The sequence below is a fragment of the Chaetodon auriga genome, chromosome 1 (assembly GCF_051107435.1).
Source record: "Chaetodon auriga isolate fChaAug3 chromosome 1, fChaAug3.hap1, whole genome shotgun sequence".
NCBI classification, from domain to species: domain Eukaryota; kingdom Metazoa; phylum Chordata; class Actinopteri; order Chaetodontiformes; family Chaetodontidae; genus Chaetodon; species Chaetodon auriga.
The window spans coordinates 11,393,080-11,414,036 of record NC_135074.1 but is presented as its reverse complement, the minus strand read 5'-3'; the positions used below and the strand labels follow the sequence as shown (position 1 = coordinate 11,414,036).

The 20,957-nt window shown below is 42.8% G+C and overlaps 1 protein-coding gene across 1 annotated transcript in view; it reads left to right on the top strand.

Annotated features, from left to right (window-relative positions):
- Positions 1–20,585, top strand: part of hcn4 (hyperpolarization activated cyclic nucleotide-gated potassium channel 4) — a 67,759-nt gene extending 47,174 nt beyond the window's left edge. The window contains exons 7-8 of the mRNA XM_076752619.1: positions 10,155–10,319; positions 11,660–20,585. Of these exons, the coding sequence (XP_076608734.1) occupies positions 10,155–10,319; positions 11,660–13,965 (2,471 nt within the window). The 3' untranslated portion in view covers positions 13,966–20,585. The remainder of the gene's footprint in view (positions 1–10,154; positions 10,320–11,659) is intronic.
- Positions 20,586–20,957: the final 372 nt, after the last annotated feature.

Sequence of the window (20,957 nt, the reverse complement as noted above, 5' to 3'; positions counted from 1 at the left end):
ATGCACTGGTTTTGGAACAGAAACTGGCTTGCTCACTTTAATCGTAGGCCATGGATCTGTAATTATTTTCCCTTATTGCACATTATTGGCTCAAGGCTTTTGACTCCATTATCCTGTGACTATTCCTGGCAGTGCCACTCCTCTTGCGGGGTGGGGGGCTGGGGGGGTGGTTAAGGTGGGGGCTAGTGAGGTAAGCCTGGAGCCACTGGGAGTTTGTTACCAAACATGAGTTAGTCACTCATGAAATTAATTGGTGCAGGATCAGCGCAGGGAGTATGTGGCACATGTGGCTCTCAGTGTGGCCGTCACTATCAGCAGGCAGGAAGTCAAAAGCAATAAGTTTGTTTGTTTTTGTAATATGTGCAGAACACGGAGACCTTCTCCATGTGGATTGCGAGATTTTGCCTCTCTCGTGGGTGTGTGAGCATGTGAATGAAGAGCAGCAGCCGCCCAGTCGTTGACAAGCTTTCTCTTTTGTCAAACACACTCAATGTCAGCAGGCTCCAGTTTACAACACAGCAAATGGCATGCGTATATGCTCATCACCATCTCAGCAAACCCATGTACCGTAACTCTTTCATTCATAGACGGCCTGAATTATTCACACAATTATATACTCAGCAGTCTGCTTCAGTTTGTTAGCTGTTGGATTAGCTCGAGCCAGAGAGCCTAAAGTCTAAAGTGGACACGACATGTCCTGGATGGGAGCGTCGGCTGGGCACACAGCGATCCAGTGGAGAGGGGAAATGTAATGTGACTGCAGTACTAACACCAAGGGACACATGGATCGCTGCCAAGCCCGCTCTCTGGACGCTGCTCTGGGCTCAGAAAGAAAACATGCACCCCCCCACCCCCACCCCTGCCTCCACTTCCCTCTTTCTTTCCTTATAGTTCAGTATTGAAACACTTATCTGACCAGTATCTCCGCTGGTCTCTCAGTGCCCAGACAGAGCAGGTTATTGTGTTGTTATAGTTCATCCTTTGTTGCCTTCAGTAATTGATGTGTTGCCAGCGCAGACTGCACCTCTCTCATGGTTGGAGTAGAGCTCAGTGACCTTGTGGTGGCCCTGCATGCCAGTCAGAGGTGCTTATCAAAAGCTGCCTTTGATTGCACCCCTAAGATGGCTCACTTTGCCTGTGAGTGAAAGGCCTGGAGCAGCTCTGTGAGTGAGGGTAAAAAAGACGGTGAGACGGAGTCAGAGAGTGGGAGGGGGTTGAGGAGGGGATTAGGTCGACGGCACAGTTTGCAATCTCCTGTTTTGGCTTTACTGTCTTTGACGGGTTTTCTGTGAATGGTGCTCTCTTAATCAGTAGTCTTGTGAAATACTTGGTTAGGGAACTAATACTCCTCCCGTCTCCACTCTCCCTTTCACTATTTTTTGCCCTCCCCTCTCCTCTCTGGGCTCAGACTGGCTATGCTATAGAGCTGACAAATGGCCACCCTGACTGAGCGAGTCAGTGAGAGAGCCTGGCAGCGGCAAAGGCCCAGGTAATCCTCCCGGTCCTTAACCCAGTTAACACCTCTGCACCTCTTATTCTGGAGCAGCATCAGCTGAAGATCGAGGCACTGCTGCAGTTGACTGAGTGACAGAGTCGGGGATATGATGATATATGGAGTAGTCTCTGTAATATGACAGCTTGGATAGGATAGCATTATATACAATACACTGCTTTGTTTTGATACAACATATGATGTGATACAACCCAATACATTGTGTCATCCAAACACTAAAGGTGCACCGCGATCAACTGGATAAGGAATGATGGCATATAACAGACAATATCATACGTATACATACTAATATTATGTAGTTATTAAATAACATAAGGGTGTGATATAGTATACAATGAAAAGCATACAGCAGGTGTATATTTATACAAACTTTACTGGTCAAAGCAATCCCTGAGGTAGCAACTACTTTACCAACTTCCATCTTGGATATATGTTGCCATCATCAGCTGTTCTCTTATTATTTTTCCCTCACTACAAATAATGAGAGATTATTTTTCATTATTATCATTCTTTTTGTAGGTATTTAATCATAAACCAAAGTGTTGGACAAAATGATATTCTGTGGCCCTAGATGAGAAGTTAAGGGATCACCAAAGTCACTGGAATCTAGGGGAACATGGATACGTGTACTGTATTTCATGGCAGTGTATCCAATAGTCAAGACATTTATCTCAAAACCACAAATGTGAACCTCATGATGTTGTTACTGTGTAGTCTAGGGATCACTGAAGTCATTAGGTTTTATCCTCTGGGGACCATGACTGTAGAGACATTTTTGCCAATCCATCCAATATTTGTTGAGATATTTCAGTCTGGGCCAAAGTGGTAGACCATCCAACAGACCGTCATAGCCATCCACTAGCATGGCTGAATATTCTTAATAGAACAATGAGAATGCCAGTAATGATTACTGTTATGTTTTCGATTGTTTATATTTTGAAAAGCACAGTATGCCACTGTTGCTTTAGGCTTATCAAACCAAAAATGAGTTGATTTGTGGATTTGCATTTGTACGTATACACAAACATCTTCCGCTTCTTGAATGTTGTTTTATTGTGCCTTTTGTCCCTCGCCAACATAACCAGCCTCAGTTCAGGGGGTGATAAAGAGACAATGAGATGTGACGGGACCCCAGCATCGGCTACAGTGCTGAAAAACACCAGATATCCCCTACCTGTCTATGCATGCTAGCCAAACGGTAGGTGTTTGCGCAGCTATGCTAATGCTGTGAGGGAGTGAGCATGGCATGTCACGGGGAATCAGGCAGCCCACTGTGGATGTTTCAAAGGTTAGACAATGCCCGCTCCGTGGGCTGGGGGCAGTGTCGGGGAGGGAGATGGGAGCTGACAGCAGGACTCAGACTCCAGGTGAGCAGACCAGGCTGCAGGACACAGATACTTTATCACAGACCAAGCAGTCCTGCTCATACTCATTAATTCACATTCATGCACACTTGTAAGCAGAGAGGAAGGCAGGTACACACATTGAATCACATGCAGATATATGCACACTGAGACTTAAACTTATTTAAAAGCACATTCAAAGGCCAAAGTTTGCCCTTTCACTCAGACTCATGCAGAATAGTTTGCAGCATGTTTACCATATGTATGTTGTTTCTGCTGTATCTGCTTTTGCTCACACCTGTAATGTAGATCTGGAAACACAGATGCTACAAATATATTATGAGACAAACATACTCACTGCTCTAATAAGTTTTGTACCTGTGCAGAAGATCTCTGTGATTGTGGTTTGGGTCTGTGATTTCCATCCAAATACAATGCCAAACTCTAGCTCTTATGGGAGTTGTAGTCTGTTTTCTTTCATGAATATAGAACAAGACATCACCAGACATCATGAATGGACCGACTTCAACAGATTTTCCCTGTGAAAGAATGGTTATTACTGATAACGGAAACCCTGCTCCCAGTCAGTAGCTTTCGCTGATGTAGCTGGTCAGAGACAGCTTTTTTGCCCTGGCTAGCTCACCCTTCTCCTCAAAGTGTGTAGTCAGAGTAGCTCTCAATAGCAAAACATACTCAGGCTCGAAGTACTGAACTAGTTCTTTGAATCCCTCGCCCTCTACCACACTGACTTACAGCATCTCGTTCTCAATCATTCAGCACACCAACTAGGTGATGGCCTTGGACCGGTGTGCATCACACTGCGTTCCTAGATGTTCATATCTCAGTGCTGCTGTCTCTGTCGTACCAGTCTTTCCTTGTGAAGAGTTGTCCTAGTGTGGATGCAGCCAAGAGAGAGTCAATGAAATCTCATAGAGAGCATTTTCTGTGCATCATGTAGATGTGTCATTACACTTTGAGCGTGCAGTGTTCAAAAATGTAAAGACAATGATGCACCCACAACGTCTTTCCTTCAGTTCTTCCTGAACTGAACACACTCATGCACACTGACATCTTGCATGGCATGCAGCCTGCTCTCTGCTTTGAGAGCTGGTGCAAGGACTCTGGGGATGCATCTTTCGAGTAAGAGCCCAGAACATGTGGGCTGCAGCATCTCAACAAAAGACCAGTCATGTGTGTTCTCAACAAGGTCACAGCTCATGACGTCTTAGTCCTCCTCTTCCTGAGCAACATCCAATTTTAATTGGTGTCATTCAATTTTGATGAATGCATTGTCACTTAAGTGCGAAAATGAAACACATCACGGCTATGGCAAAGTAACATCCACTAGAGCGCAGATGCAGTTTTCCTTCTCGATGGTGAGACATCTTTGTTTCCGTAGCACCAACTTGCCAGAAGCAGTTTTGGAAACAGTCAGTGCTTGGCCAAATGAGCAGGACAGCAGAGGGAACAAGACAGGGAGATTTATCAAGTAGTCCTTTGGAGTTTATTCTCAGAGCTGCATCTTTTTTTACTTTTTCACCCATTCTTCTTCTTGAATGCTGTTTTTACAATCGAAAATATGGAGTACAGTGACATGTTTAATTCACAGCCAATCACTTTTCTAGTGTCTTGATGATATTATAGCTTTGCTAATTTGGGTTAACAAAGCCCACAATCTTGGGCTGATTGTGAATCATCTGATTGTTACTGAAGGCCGCACAAATGGATAATTGTAGAAGCAGCAGTCAGTTTGAGGAGAAAACACACGCCCCTTACAGAATGCATGCTACACTAGCTACACCAACTAAGCCTGTTCTATGATTTCATGCAGGATTTGGGGAGCATTGCAGTGACTCACAGGACATGTGGGTAAGCAGTGGGAGCAGAGCATTCATAAATAAATTGAATGTAACTCACAAACCGGCCGCAAAAGCCGTCTATAGTTTGACAGTGCAGTGCAGAAGTCCACTTAGCGCTCAGCACTGTAAAAATATGTTTATATTGTAGAGTGGGCTGTCCCATAGTGTTGAGTAATGCATACATGTGGAAATATGAAATAAACAATCTTATGAATAAAGAGACTCTGTTATAAAGTAATGCTGGAGTTGAACTTTTATAATAGAAATGTTTATTTCAAGTTCCCTTTTTCAACAGCCTGATTGCTTCAAAATGGTATTTTCAAAGGGACACTTTTATTTTTATTTTCATCTTTCAGCCAATAAATAAATATTAAATACATTTAGTAAATGTAGTAAAGGATAGTGATATTAGTGAACAAGAATAACACAAATCCTTTCGGTGTAAATTACCAAATTGTTCCAGTGTAATATAAAAACAATAAATAAATTTGAACTAGAACATGATAAGATTAGATTAGATTAGATCAGATTAGATTAGATGAGATTAGATTAGATTCAACTGTATTGTTATCTTTAGAATCATAATACTGCAGGTGAAACTGTGAATGAACCAGTTCTCCGCTGTTCTCACTTTGATGCAGAGAAGTAATTCAGGCTCAAGAGCCACCTTAGCTTGTTTGGTTCTCGCTGACAGGAGCTAACAGGCTAACTGTGCTGTTAGCTGTTGAAACAGCAAAAATAATAATGATAAAACAACATTTCAGAATAATAAGCAATGCTTTAACAGCACATTAAATAATTTTACAATTTTTTGGTTCATTATGTTTTGCACAATTTATTAATGTGATGATTCATTTTATAATTTCCTGTTTATTTCTTCAATATTGAACATTCTATATTACTGTCGGCCTAATTTGAAAATAAATACAATCTCATACAGAAATTATTATTTTTAAGCATTTTGTGTGAAACACATTATACATATTTAAATCCAATTGTGGCAAATCACTTAATTTTGACGCCACATTTAACTTAGCTCCTAATTTCAATTCCTGACATCCAGCACTGCATTTAGCCGCACAGCACTCAGAGTTGTCTGCTAATCTCTTATTTTTTTAGCGAGTTGCACCAGACCCAAACCATGCCATGGTTTTTTTTTCTCCCTTGTAGTTCAAATGGCACCGATAAGTGTCTGGGCTTCACTTGCTTTCTGCAAAGACAGTTAGATGAGGCCAGAGGGCTCACTGCCTCATCTTGGCAGTATTGGCTTCATCCAGAAAGCCACGGGACAAGAGGATTTAATACAGAGCCACGATGCTCCTCTCCAGAGGGGATTACTGGAGCAGTGCTGTGGGAAATGGACCCCCAGCACTGCTCCAGCCTGGGCTGCCCTGCTAGCACAGCCTTACAGTACACACACACAAACACAGACAGAAGAGCATGGTATTTTTTTGTCTTTCACATCCACACAGCTCTCTTACTAACTTGGCCACTGTTCATTGCGCCATGATGCCTCTCATACACATGCACACACAAACAGCAGCACACCACAAATGAGGTTATTCTTTGCTCCATATAGAGTAGCTACATATTCCTCATTCACTGTGCTGTCAAATCATGCATTCCGCCTTTGTCTGTTCCCCTCATTTTTCAAGCCATCACACACAATCTTAGCCACTTTACACTCAGCGACCAGAAAAATATGTAGTCCTGTGCCATCAAATGTGGCCCAGTCCAATCACTGTGCAGTGGACGCTACGTGTTCACTTGGCTTCTGTTTTTGAGGCCATGTTTATATGTGTTTTCATTTACTTTTATCCTATTGAGAGGCGTTTTTGCAGGCCTCCATATTTGTAAATGGTGTGGACAAAATACCAGTCTCTATGAAAATTAAACAATTAAACAATTGAGCTTTATATGCATAGTACATGCATTTATATTTTTCTGTCCACAGAGGACACTCACCCAGATGTACAGTGACTCTAACCTGAGGTCCAATTTCTATTCAATAAAAAAAAAGTAGCACATACAAACTGAATCAGTTCTAATTTAGCTCAAACCCATATTGTTGACAGTTTGTGGTCTATATTTGAGTGTAGAGGTGGCATGTTCATGTTTTTTTTCCCTTGCTGTGGAGCATATTTTGGTACCTTGCCAGTGGGAGGAGAAGAGCAGGAGGGGGAGTGTCATTGGCAATCGAGCAGTGCGCTGCAATTTTGGAGTCAACATTGTAAGCATTTTGTGCCATCTGTCTGTTCAGGGACTGTGAACTCTGCACTGCACCACAAATGGCGCCCTCTTAAAGATCCCTCCAAAATCACATTTTTTACACTTTTTTTTGTTCCCTCCGCCAAGGAAGTTATGTTTTCAGTCAGGTTTGTTTGTCTTGTTTCATCAGCAGTGTTACAGGAAAAACTACTGGCCCAATTTTCATGAAACTTGGTGGAATGATGTAACATGGGCCAAAGAGGAAGCCATTACATTTTAAGCAGATCCATAGATTCATTTTCACATTTGTTCACTTAACAAGATAGCATATTTGGCCCAGGTGGAATAAATGCCATACATCTTACAATCCACATTTTTTTTCTCAAACTAAGGCTAAGGAAACCTATCATGCAAATAACTAAACACTTACTTGCATCCACATCTGAACTGTCTGCAATAAACTCCACTAGAGACATTAAGGAAAATGTTCCAACTTTAGGCTTCATGTGAACAAGCAATAAGACCGCGAAGTTCATACTTGCACATCATAGGAAAAAAAGTCTGTCAGTCTTGGTGGAGGTCTCTGAGTGCCGTTCTCGTTAATTCATGTGTTGCTTATCTTTTTCACTTTCATTATGCAATCTTCTATCTGTGTGTATCAAATTGCAAAGAAAAAAAAGATTTTTCTTGATTATTTCAGTGATGCCAAGAAGGGAAAGTGAATACTAAATATCGGGTACCTACCAGCATCCATCATCAACCACAATCTATCATGCTGTGGCTAATTAAGTGAAAGGCTTTCCCTTTCATTTAATTAACTCCTTATGCGGCTGCCTGATATGGCTGTCCTCTACAGAAAGTTTCCATCTGTGGTTCCCAATGTAAGTGGTGTGCATTGTCAAATTGCACTTGGCTGCTTTAGATAAATCACACACAGTGACCACACCAACTTTTGCACTCTTGTTGGGAAGTGTGATGGAGTTCATGTCCCATCTCACATTTCAATTCATTGTCAAGTTTTTCAAATATTTAACTAAGACTATGATATTTCCATTCACCAAGTTATTATTTTTTTTTTTTTGACAAAACATAACCATAGATAAAAGCTTTAATTGCTATGCAAGAATATAATCTGTAAAACAAATAAATATCTTGTCACAGAACATTTTTAGAATGATTTTTTGCATATAAGTTGAGTATGAGGGTATCATCAAACACTGGCAGTGAACAATGTCCAAATTAATGTGTATGTTCTGTTAATGTATAATAACGTGAGCACTGCTTTTCGAGGAGAGGAGAGGAGCCATCGCGATTGGCTGTGATTCTTTCTATCTCCTTGCACACCCAGGGCTCACTGACATTGATCGTTTTTTATCACGCAGCCACACACAGCACACCATCACCATAATTCCTGCACACAAAAGCATACAAACAAACAGGGATGCACATGTTGATGAAAGCAGACATTGCCCCATACTGTACAAGGAAGCTCTTGTGTGTGTATATGGCTGCAGGTTAAGGAAATGTAAATATAAATCCTACAAACACCAATGTTTTATAGATGTGCAATATCTTAAAGGGTAAAATAGAAGCAAAGGGCAAAAGAAGCAAAGACAGTCAAACTATGCATGAGATTTCTTGAGATCATGTGGATTCTTTGTGGATGTAGGCTAATGGGGGGAAAGTAGGAAAGTGCATTATGTGGGAGAATTGAGAGCATGTGTGTGGTGGATGAGCTGGAAATGGGTTTCTGAGAAAGAGGGTGTGATAGCAAACACAGGAAGGGAGGGCAGAAGACGAGATGAAAGCTAAAGAGAGAAGACATGAGGGAATGTGTTTAAACACATGGCACACTAACATGCAACCAACGTCAAAGTCACCTAACCTCTGTCCATATTGATACACACACTCATTCAATATATAGCATTTTATACATGTATACAGGACATTTGTACTACATTTACTTTTCTACATTTGTGAATATATAGCCTGTATTTTCACCAGATCTTACTCTCCTATAGTGCCTTGCTATCATGAATAAAACACGAGCATGCATACACACAAATATAGCACATGCACCTTACATACATTTGTGTGCACACATACGCACACACACACACACAAACACCATGTGCAGACACAGGCTCTTACATACTACTTGAATAGTGAGAAATTAAGCTCATGAATTGTCTTTAATTTACTGTAAACTCGCTCTGTGTATTAAATTTGCAGATGGTGCATTGATGGGAATCTTGTCCTGCATCAGAAGGATACCAAAAAATGTCCAGTAGAATGTATGTGTTTGATTAATTTAGTATTAGACAATGAGAGACCATTAATAGAAGTTGTACGTTATGTTTGCTACCCACAGAAGTTAGTGTCCGGCTGCATGCCATCTTTTTGTTATCGTCAGTCATGGTTGCTTGCTAGCTAACAAGCTAGGGATTAGCCAAGATGGGGAATGTAAGTTTAATGACAAATGGTTGGCAGAAAAGAAGTTTCTGAGGTGGTTGGCACAGGAATGGAAACAAGATGTAATTTATTCTCTAAGACTTTCACAGCATGGAGCAATTTTACAACACTGCCAGAAAAACAAAGGACTAAGGTAGTGTGAGTTCTTCGCATGGTGAGCAGGCACCGTTCATTCAAAGTCCAATGATGACACACATTAAGACTCCATGAATTGTCTCTGTTTATAAACAAAGAAACATTTTTTGTTGAGGTCTTAAAAATGTCTTTAAAAGCATTGACTTTAAAGCACTTGACTTTAAAATTTTTGCAAGCCATCCAGAAATGTGCATATAGGCACATTCGACATCTGCATACAGTACAGACATGTTTGCACCCAGACACTGTCTCTGTGCCAGAGCTCTACAGCAGAGCAGCTGTTTAAATGGAGCATTATTTTCCTGAGCGGGTATGGCAGCTGAGGGTTGGCAGACCTCTAAGCTCTGAAAATGGCATTAAGTGCTGCGCCGGTGGATTACAGAAAAGTTGTAGTTTTTAATGCTGAAAAATAGTCTGGAGTTCAAATTTTGCTCAGAAAATGTGTTGTGTTTTACTTCATCACTCAGCATAAAGTATCTGCTGGGGATCTTTAAAACAAAGCCTTCGTGTCCGATGCGTTAGGTCATGTTCAAAGAGTTAAAGGTAAATTACAGACGTGTTGCCGTGAATACATGTGAATTTCAGTTCAACTTGAAAACTTTTTTCTGCTGTGCTCTGTTGCAGAGATTTGTTTGTTGACGCGGGGAAGAAGGACAGCAAGCGTCCGAGCGGACACGTACTGTCGTCTCTACTCACTGTCTGTGGACAACTTCAATGAGGTGCTGGAAGAGTATCCTATGATGAGACGGGCCTTTGAAACAGTTGCCCTGGACAGGCTGGACCGTATTGGTAAGGAAATAAAATCTAAACAACAATTTCAGGAGGAAATTTTGACAATTTTTTTTTAATCACTGTAGATGCCACCAACTGAATTTTGCAAACATTTATCTGAACATGATGGCCTTAGCTGCTGTTTGACATAAGCTATAATTCACTGTGCATGTTTAATATTTTCAATTAAACCATATTTTAATGTAGTTTTACCCAGTCAACACCTCTGTAAGTGTACTGCATCACTGGGTTAGCAGAGGATCACTGTATCTCTGCTGCTGTCTGCTTTTATTTACTCATGAGCGTGTATGCACTGACGCTGATTGGCAAAACAGTAGTATTTCAAACCAGAGCCAAAGCTCTGAGACAAACCTGTAGGTCTGTAAAAAAGGTTCACACTGATACTCACTGATTGAAATTACTTTCAAAGTCATCTGCATATAAACATGCCGACAGAGCTCTGGTTCTGAAATTCCTGTGTGACTTCTCTTTACACATACAATTGATATTCTCTCCATATCCATCACTGTTCCCAGGCTCAGCCTGAGCAGATGAAAAATTCACAATGAAAGGCACGCCTGTATCATCACTCAGCCATCGCTGCATGCTCTGTTTTATCCTCAGCTATGTTTAGAATGGAAGATAGAGAAATTGCTTTAGGGGGTCTCTTTGTAGAAAATGGCTGCTTTGAAAAGATGTGGTGGGCTGATAGTGATGTTTCTGTGAGATGGTCTCTGGCGTTTGTCCTCTCTCCTGGGCTTGATGCTCATGTACATCCTTCTTCCCTAAGAGATGGTTTATGCCACAGACTTTAAAGCATTTGGGATGGTCCATTGTCTCAGTGTAGCTCACACTCTTCCCAGGCTGAACCTGCAGCTCGTGGTACCATGTTTGCTTGATGCTTTGTTCCTGTTACCTAGGGGATCACAGTAAGAGCTAGTCAAACATAGACCACCTACACCTTAGGCTCATGCATCCCAAGCTTCTGTCTCTGGGTAGTTATCTCGCACCTATTTTTTGCTGTTTCTCTTATTCTGTGCTCTTCTATGCTTTGTCTTTAGCCTTCTGCTCTGTCTCCCTGTCTTTTTCTTAAATTTCATTTACTTCTTTTTCCCCACTTGTGATTTTAGGTACACATTTTTTTTCCTCAATTACTCCCTTCATAGCTGTTCCTTTGCTACTGTCTTCTATTGGTAAAGGCTGTTAGAAAATAGAGCGGTTACTCGAGTACACCCAAATGTCAACCTGATTCTAAAAGCCTGCAAGATTTATGCTCATCATCCTTACATCTCCTTTTCTCTCACCTGTCACTCTCTATGTGTCTTTTTATGTGTTTGTGTGTGCATGTGCTTTTACAGGCAAGAAAAACTCAATCCTGCAACACAAGGTACAACACGACCTCAGCTCTGGTGTGCTCAATTATCAAGAGAATGAGATCATCCAGCAGATTGTGCAACATGACAGGGACATGGCCCACTGTGCCCACCTCATGCAGAACGTCCCACCCCAGACACCTCCCTCACCTACCCCTGTCATCTGGGCCCCCCTCATCCAGGCCCCTCTCCAGGCAGCAGCTGCCACCACCTCAGTCGCCATTGCCCTGACACACCATCCCCACCTTCCACCAACTCTCTTCAGGCCTCCAGTTTCTGTTCTGGGGTCCCTAAAGGACCCTTCCAGTCGGCTTAAGAAGTTCCACACATTTGTTCCTCCATCCACAGCACCTGGCTCTGCTGGGGACTCTCCCTCTAGCACACCCTCTAAACTGCGCACTGGGGTGGACATGCCATTGCTGGCCTCTTTTCGGGCCCAGCACATGACATCTGGTACAGGGGGAACCAGCTCTAGCAAACAGGCCTCAGGTAGCGAAGGCCAGCGAGGACTTAGTGGGGCTGGGTCCAGTGGTGGAGTGGCCTCTGCCTTCCCCTTCGGACCATTCTCTTCCTCTGGTTCACCCTCATCTAGTATGGCCCAGCTACACCCACAACCACAACATCAACAACCTTTTCGCTCCAGCACCCCACCTCTTTCAAACCTCTTCCACCAAGGATCGACAGGTGGAAGCACAGGGTCAGGAATAAGTGGAGGGGCAGTTGGAGCCTGTGGTGGTGCCACAGGGTGGTCTTCAGGTGGAGCGATCGGAGGGTCTGTGGAAGGAGCCACTGGAGGAGACACCACTTGGGCTGGAGAGGACTTTACAATGGGGACTACAGAAGTGACTTCTGGGTGTCACTTTGGGTTGGGAGGAGCTACTGGTGGATCAGTAGGAGACATCTCAGGGGAATCAATGGGAGGGATATCTGAAGGATCAGTGGGTGCTGCTTGTGGCAGATTAGCAGGTGGGGCATCAGGTGTGTCAGTGGGGGGTATTACCTGTAGGCCAATGGGAGATGCAGCCAGGAGATCAGTGAAAGGGACTTCGAGAGGATCGGTGGGAAGAGCTTCTGGGGGATCAGTGGGAGGGGCTTCTGGAGAATCACTGGTAGTGACAACCACTGGAGGATCTTTGGGAAGAGCCTCTGGTGGATCGGTGGGAGTGGTTTCCGGGGGATTGACAGTGGGGGCCTCTGGGGGACCACTTGGAGGAATTTCTGGTGATTCAATGGTGTTGAATCCTGGAGGATCATTGGGAAGGCCTTCTGTTGGGTCAACAACTAGCCATATAGGAGGAGGTTCAAGTGTGCCAGGTGGAGGGGTGATTGGAGGACATTTTGGCAGAGCAGCAGGAGGTGCAGTAGGGAGCCATATAGGAGGGTCTACAACTTGTCCTGTTGGAGGGACTTCTGGTGGAATTACAGCTGGACTTATTAGCTCCTCCCGTTGTCAGAGTCCTATATCTACTGGCTCGTCCAGCCCTATGCCTGGTCAGCTTCTCCATAGCCAGCCACCAGCCAAGCCTCCTCAAGTGGCTCCTTTGCAACAGTTTGCTGGTGGAGGCAGGACTACCAGTGGCTTAAATCTCTTCCATTCCCCTCCACAAGGCTCCCCATCCTCTAGCAGAGGACAGCACAGCCAGCAGCCTGCTGAGGGCTCCCCATCTTCCCTCAGCCATTTTAGCCTGGCAGGCCTCCAGTCTGGCTTCGTGCCTCACCAGATGTCCCTGGAGAGGTCTGCCCTGGCCTCCCTGGCACAGTATGGTTCAGCAAACGCCTCCCCCTGCCTTACCCCTGTCGCACCCAGCCCTACTATTCAAAGCCCAGTGGCAGGCAGGACTTTTCACTACAGCGACCCCTCCAGTGCCACAGGATCCCACAGTTCTCTACTCATGCCTCAGTCTTCTCTCCCTTCACAACTTCCCAGCCAGCCACACCCAACAGGGAGAGATTCTCCGCTGGGTCGCTTTTCTGAGGACCTAAAGCTTTTATCCAGCTCACACCCATCTCTGCCCCAGGAGGTGGCGCAGGCCTTGGGCCACCATACTCCTCGCTCATCTGTGGAAACTGGATATCACCCCTCACCCTTTTCCTCACCCACTCTTGTGCCCAAACCCTGTAGCTCAGTGCCAGGGCGCATGACTCCTCCAATCCAGATGTCTCCAGGGCACCCTCACCAGACTCAGTCCCCTGGGGCCTCGCCGGCCTTTTCTCCACGGAGGGGCTCTGCTGCCTGCTCATCAGATCTAGAACCTCAAACTGTCCGCTCTAAACTCCCTTCCAATTTGTGAGGATTGATCACACCCTCCTGTGCTCCTCCAAACTGAAACACACACAAACTATCTCCATGTGTGGCATTCTTTTCTTTCTGTCTTCAGACTTCACTGTGTTCCACCTCTCATTATTACCAAAATGTTAAATTTACTGTGATTTAAAAGATATTTTACCGGGTAACTCGGAGCTCTAGAATACTCTATATTTGTTTTATGCTTTCTCCTCTTTTTTAATTCATACATACTGTATATAGATAGAGATATATTTAAATGATAAGTTAATCAAGGGACAAGGAGGGTGTGAAACATGAACTCCATTTAAAGGACAGTCATTTTCTTTATTTCTATAACTATGCCAAATTCATCTGGTGATGTTTGGGAAGACAATTCAATGGACTACACAATAATACTCTTTTTCAGCAGGAACCTATGCACTAATACCTGCATGTATAAAGGCTTTTTGTGTGTTTCAAAAAAAATATCTACATTTTTAGCTAAAACAACATGCTTCAAGGCTGACAGGCTGACTCTTGTACCATCTCATACAGGATCACATATTGTTGATCCTTAAATGTATCTATTAGATTGTACTTATTTATCCTCTGTATAAACTTTTCAAAACCTTATGAGAGATGGAGAAGAGATTTTAGGAAACCAAAAAGACTTTTCCTGCGGAGTAATAATTAACCTCCTCTTGGCCCGTCAATCCTTATTTTATACCACTTTATCCTAATACTGTTTTTTGAGGCAGGGGGAGAGGGGTTCAGCGAGCTACCCTCCATCTCAATATTGAGACATAACAGTATGTGAGCGACTGACTTTCTGCAGAGTCCTCAACCATGTCCTAACAAGCTCACTTTGTCTTCCAAGCTCATGCCGCTGTTGTGTAGAAAGCATGTGTTGTTTTTCTTCCTGACTGTGTGCAACTGTTAATGTGTGAGTGTTAGCGAGAATAATGTGTGATTCAGTGGAACAGTCAGATGCAAGGCAAGACTTTTCCCTGGACTGATCAGAAGGAGGTTTGCCTTTTTCACAAAAAAATAGGACTTCCATTAACCACAGCTTGTGTGTTGCATTGTGTAGCACTCAGACCATTGAAAAATACTCAAATATATTATAGCCCCAAAACTTTCAGTCATTGAGCAAATACAGTACACATGCTGAAATATCCGAAAAGTGCTGGAAATGGAAATATGCCACTTGATTTGTGCATTACTTCTTCTGCTGTAGCTGCTATATGGTCAACATGGACATGTTTCCTCATTGAAGTTTGAGATGTTGAATGTATGTACATTTGTTGTTGCTAAAAGTAAGTACTGTAGCTATGGTAGATGCACTGAAGGCACGGTGCCCAGGGGTTTAAGAGACTGTTCCATCACTAAAAAGGTCATTGGTTCAATATATTTCACACTTTGACATTTTCATCAGCAGTCATTTTTCCTGCCAAAGTGTCCTTTAGCAAGACACGGAACCAATACCGACTAAATTGTTTTAAAGCAATCTGGGTATATGACTCAGTAGGTTGCCTGAAACAGCCCACTCTTTACAGCACTTTCATAAAGTATTTCTGAACTGCTGCACTGCTTCTGTAACTCGAACATAAATTGTTTTCTTTTAGCACATCAGGTGCAGGAAAGAGCTATATCATGACAGTATGACTATTTTAAAATATACCGCAAAATTATTCAAAGATGCTGCAGGCATATCTGAATTCAAATCATATACACTATGTACAGTGCATGGAGCAAATCTAGATTAAGCTGTTTGCAGTCAAAATCAAAGATGAGAAAAGGTCCATCATATACTGTATGTGTATTCATTCAGAATCTGGTGGCACTGTCAGCGAGCCTTAGTGGTCAAGAAAACCGAATACACCGAAGAGGAAGGTGTCACTAAACTCTCAAAGGAGAGGAGCAGTGATATGCTTGTACATGTTTGTCCATAGCTCATCACCAAGACAGACCTGGGTTCCACTCAGACAGCTGAGTCTCTAACTCAGTCACAGCACTCAGCCACGGCAGCCTAATTTAACAAGACATGTCTGCAATCCCTTGACCCTCACAGGCTATCATGGACTCACACACAGAGGTGCACAGTGACCATGCCCTCCCCTCATTACAGTTCCCAGAAGTCCCTATAATAAGGTATAGCAATACACATGACATGACACACAGCTGAACGAATACACAGACATGTGCACAACCTGAAGTGCGAACAATGACTGTTCCTGGCAAAAGTAAGAAATATTCAGTAATCATATGTTTTATCCATTTCATTTGATTAGGCAGTACAGTTTTTACCACTTCAGTGATAAGAGATTCAATGTATGATATTTGTTGAAGACATTAATACATGCACTGTTAGCCTAGGAAGACTTAATAATGTTCATTTATTAATATTAAGTAATACAGAGTTATATCTTTATTATTTTTCATCCATTTTAAATAAACATCTCAGTTTTATTTGATCACAAGAAACTTGTTTTAACTTGAAATGGTTACACATATCCTTGGAAGATATTGGGGCATCATGTAGCGCAACTGACAACCATTATTGCATTTTGCAAGTTCACACAAAACCAACGACTGAATGCAATGCATTTGTTATAAGCACCAATCTCTGGGCCTGAAAAATGAAGCCAGTTCAGATGTGCTAAAACCTGCTGCTCTAATGGCTTCTTGAGGCTGGCTCCAAAAGTGAGTCAGTCCCTATAGACTCCCATTTTAAAATTCCCAACTTTACAGAGGAAATAAACATGTTTACAGCCTGGTAAGAAAAAAAAACACAATTTTTCTCTATAGTTAATTCTGCTATTATGACGACTGTATGGGGGTTAATGTTTATATAACTCATTTAAATTATTTTAAGGCTTAAAGTAATGCATAATTATGGGCATGTCCAGTTTGAGTGACAGCTAGCCACTAGGTTTCAGCAACCAGGCTTCATTTGGCCCATCTCATCTCCACCCAAACTCCACCTCTTTGCCCATTTTTTTTCATAATGTGAAATGTAGAACATCAACAACTGACATAGAACTGGACGAGGCAGGGAGAGGGAAAGTGAACACAGCAAATACTCTGATTATTTAGCTTATCATTACACTCTTGAGTTACAGGTGAAATCAATAAAGGACCATAACTTTTATCTGTGTATACACATGACTTTTTTCATGGTCTCCTTCGCTGGCCAAACAGGTGTTACTCATGGATAGAACAGTTTTGTTCACCTCTCCTACATTTATATTTACATTTCTTTGTCTACATCTGTAGTAAAAGCTATCTAAAAGACTCTGAAACATTTACATTGGCTGAGCGCTGTGATGTAGGAAGCCTGGGGCTCTTTTGTCCACTATCCAGAGGGGCAAAGGGGTGGGAGGGACAGAGCTCTGCGACAAAAAAATAAACACATAGAACAGTTTCACCTCTGGAATACTGATTGTCTGCACACAGTGCAGGCATTCAAACCTTTGTCTTCCTGTAATCTGCTAGTCTTGCTACGCACAAAAGCAGACAGACTGCTGCGCCTCACACATAAAGAAAAAGTCCCCTTTTTTCCTCACGATATGACCTTATTAAGGCGTGAAGTTGGAGAACAGTTTGAAGCTGGTCGGCGAGACGAAGGTGTGGATGTGAGGAAACATTGATGCACTGAGGGAATGATGAAGTCAGACTACAGCCACGGGGGAAGACAGGTAGACAGACACCCAATGGGGTACTCATGCTGATGGGGTGCTTGTTTCTCGGGGGGACTTGCAGCATGTCGCCCCCTTCTTCATGATTGTTCCTGAGTGTTAGTGGATGTTTGTCAGTGTGGTATTGATTGGAAGGATGTGAGGTAAAGCTTTGAGTGTAGCTATGTAGCCAGCAGCTACTGTTTGTGTGTGTGTGTGTGTGTGTGTGTGGCTGTGTTTCCCGTGATGCCTGGCAAGGTCGATGGCAGGAGCTGGACACTGCTGGAGGAGGGTGGGGCAGGGAGGCACAGGTCATAGCTTACGGAGAGATAGACATTGGACAGGGATTGATTAGTTGGCCTGAACTTAGTCTGGTCCATCATAACACATAAGTGGTTTAGGGAAGGGTTGGATGGGCACACAGTGTATAAGCTGAATCTGTCACTGTCAGTTAGAGAGCAGACACAATCTGCATCTGTTTCATCTTGGCCAACGTCTTTGCAAAATCTCATATCTTGGACTTTTTATGCAAGAAAACTGCCAATTTTTATGAAATGAAGAAAAGCAGTTTTCGATTGATGAGCTTTGAAATTATGTCATGGAAATTAAAAAGGGTTTGATAATAATTTCCTCAACACGCAGAAGATCATGTAATCCTACATTCCGAGTAAAGACATGAAAATAACCGAAATGGGAGTAACAAGATTTTCACCTGACAGCAGTGTTTATTCTTCAAGGGGATTTGCTATTTCCATCCTCCTAGACTATTTGCTGCAGCCACATCTGTAGCGTAATGTAGTATAGAGATAGTGTTTTTTAGAGGAATCAGCTGGGAATTCGATAAGGAGGCTTTGAAACTTTGTGTCTTTTGAGAAAAGCGAATAAAGAAAAACTGTGACTCACTCGCTCATACAGGAAACTATTTTCATTATGTCTCCCTGTGTCACCCATCGAAACATGGGAAGAAAAACGGCTGTATGCAACAGAGGAAGCAGCAGTGAGGGGCAGCTGAAGCATCACAACAGCTGCCACAGTTGTCAGGCTACTGTAGTCTGCTTAGAAATCAGTTCAGAGGAAATAGTTGAAAAGCACCTGACAAGTGTCTTTTGGTCCTCTAAGGTATTATTGTTTCATTTTAACATCTTGCATTGATGAATTAGTCACTCTGTTTTAGCTGAATCTAATCGAGGTCAGGGCTAGTCTTGAGAATGAAACCTGCCAGGCCTGAGGCCATACCTGGCTGTGGCCCTGCTGTTGGCCCTCAGTAGTTGTGCAGCAGCCAGCAGGTTTGCAAAAATTGCTTCAGTGTAACCTTTATCCCACCATCCCAGAGCTTTGGTGGAGCTCCACATGCCACCTTTATACCATTTCCAATTCATGGTTGTTTCTATAATGCAGTATTCTCAGATTCTGTTTGGTGCACTTCCAATTTCGCTGCTTAATCTTAGCCTCCCTCTCCCTTTGTGCTGCCCTACTCGCCCATGAATATGGGCTGTTGAACCAAGGATGCACACTGATGAAATCATTTACTGTGATTGAGGATTACATGCAGCAGCAGCGGAATCGAACCTGCAGTTTCTCGAGGGAGAAAGAGACGCATGTGTTTTTCCGATTATTCATTCATGACTCACAAATTCTTCCTTCCCTTCGACAAGCGCTCGAATCATTTCGTACGTAAGCACCAGAATCAGGTGTTCTGTATGACAGTGTACCTCAGAGTGATTGGATATGATATGAAGATTGCTACATGTAGTGAAAAGTTCTGTTTATCGTAGCGTCTAATACGACTGACCTCTTTTGCTGTTGCTCCAGTGAGATGGAATAACACGACAGTAATGTTATTTTGACCACAAAGTGGGCTGTTGGGCAATGTAACCTGGATGTGACCCAGTTTGAGGATACCATGCAACAGTGGGGAGCATATAAATTCCCTCTAAGTCTACATCTCCTAAAGATCCTTTAGGGTAACGGCACTGTACCTCTGACTGACAGGAGTCTCTCTTTTAGCGGTCAATTCATCCCACTTTACAGCTTATTTGTTTAAAATTCCCCTTGGTTCCTTAAACTAACAATCAGACAAATTAGATGCTTAGATTTGGTTCTGAAAATACACGGTTTCATATGTTTCTCTACTGGTTGCAGCTGATCAGATCAAATCCTGCGTTGAAGCCAAAGGTGAGGCTGCTCTTCACTGGATTAGTGTGTGTGGGAGGGGAAACAGAGAGGTCACCATCATACTACATTTGGAGAGATGAGGGTTTACAAAAAAAACAATCCTGCTTCTCGAAGCTGTCTTTCATTTGCTGAAGTATGTACTATAATTCCACTTAATCTGATGTTGGGAACATAATGTCGACAAGGTACTTACTTACAGATTTATATATTTCCATAGGACCTATTTATATTTCTGTATTTATTTAAGACTCTCTTAATAAGCGATGTCATCACCATAACAGATAATGATAAGCAATGTTCACCAAATTGTGTGTCTGTACAGAGTTCATAACATGTCCATGATTTTTAAGGAAACATGTCATTTGCATTGTATAATCTCTCTACTTTGATGCGGCGCAGGAGTGGGACATTTTCGCTACATGATGCTACAGACCAAGACTTTCTACCTGAAGGCTCAACCTTTTTGTTTCACGAAGGCAGTGACTGGTTCAACACTTCTTACGAGGACACACGACTTTTTGGGGAGGACAGTATTTTGACCGCTTTGCTATTGATCAATGGATATCTATTTTTTCTGCATTTAACACGGGAACTATGGGCAAAAGCAATAAGGGAACTGTACAGGTATGGTGTGATTGGATGTGTACCTGCAGGACATTGCGCTGACCCACACGACAACCACACACACAGTAGCAGTGGCTCGTAGTTTGTGTGGCGGTGAAAGGAGTGAGGCAAAAACTGCATTGTCGATAAGCACACATACTGGATGAAATAAAACGATATAGAATAAAATATAAGGAATACCTGCCTGGAGTGTTTTTTTCCTCTGTTCACATGCTGCATGCTCTCAATTGCACTTCACAAAGTGGCGTAGACATAGCACGGTGCAATATGCTCACCTCTTTAGGGCATTCTGACACCCTTTTTATCGTTCTTTTTTTGGCAACCTGTGCGTGCAGCTGGGTGCAGGAAATGGCCAATTTGTGAGGTTACTCATTATTTTTTCCCCTCCATCTTGCGAGAGGTGTCAATAAGCAAGAGTCTTCCGCGCACACATTCGCTCACAGATGCACACAAAGCGCGGTCAAGAGACAGGTGAAGCTCCTCAGAATGCTGGAAATGTTGGCAGACTGCAAAAAGGAGGACAGTCAGTGTCTGCCCCTGT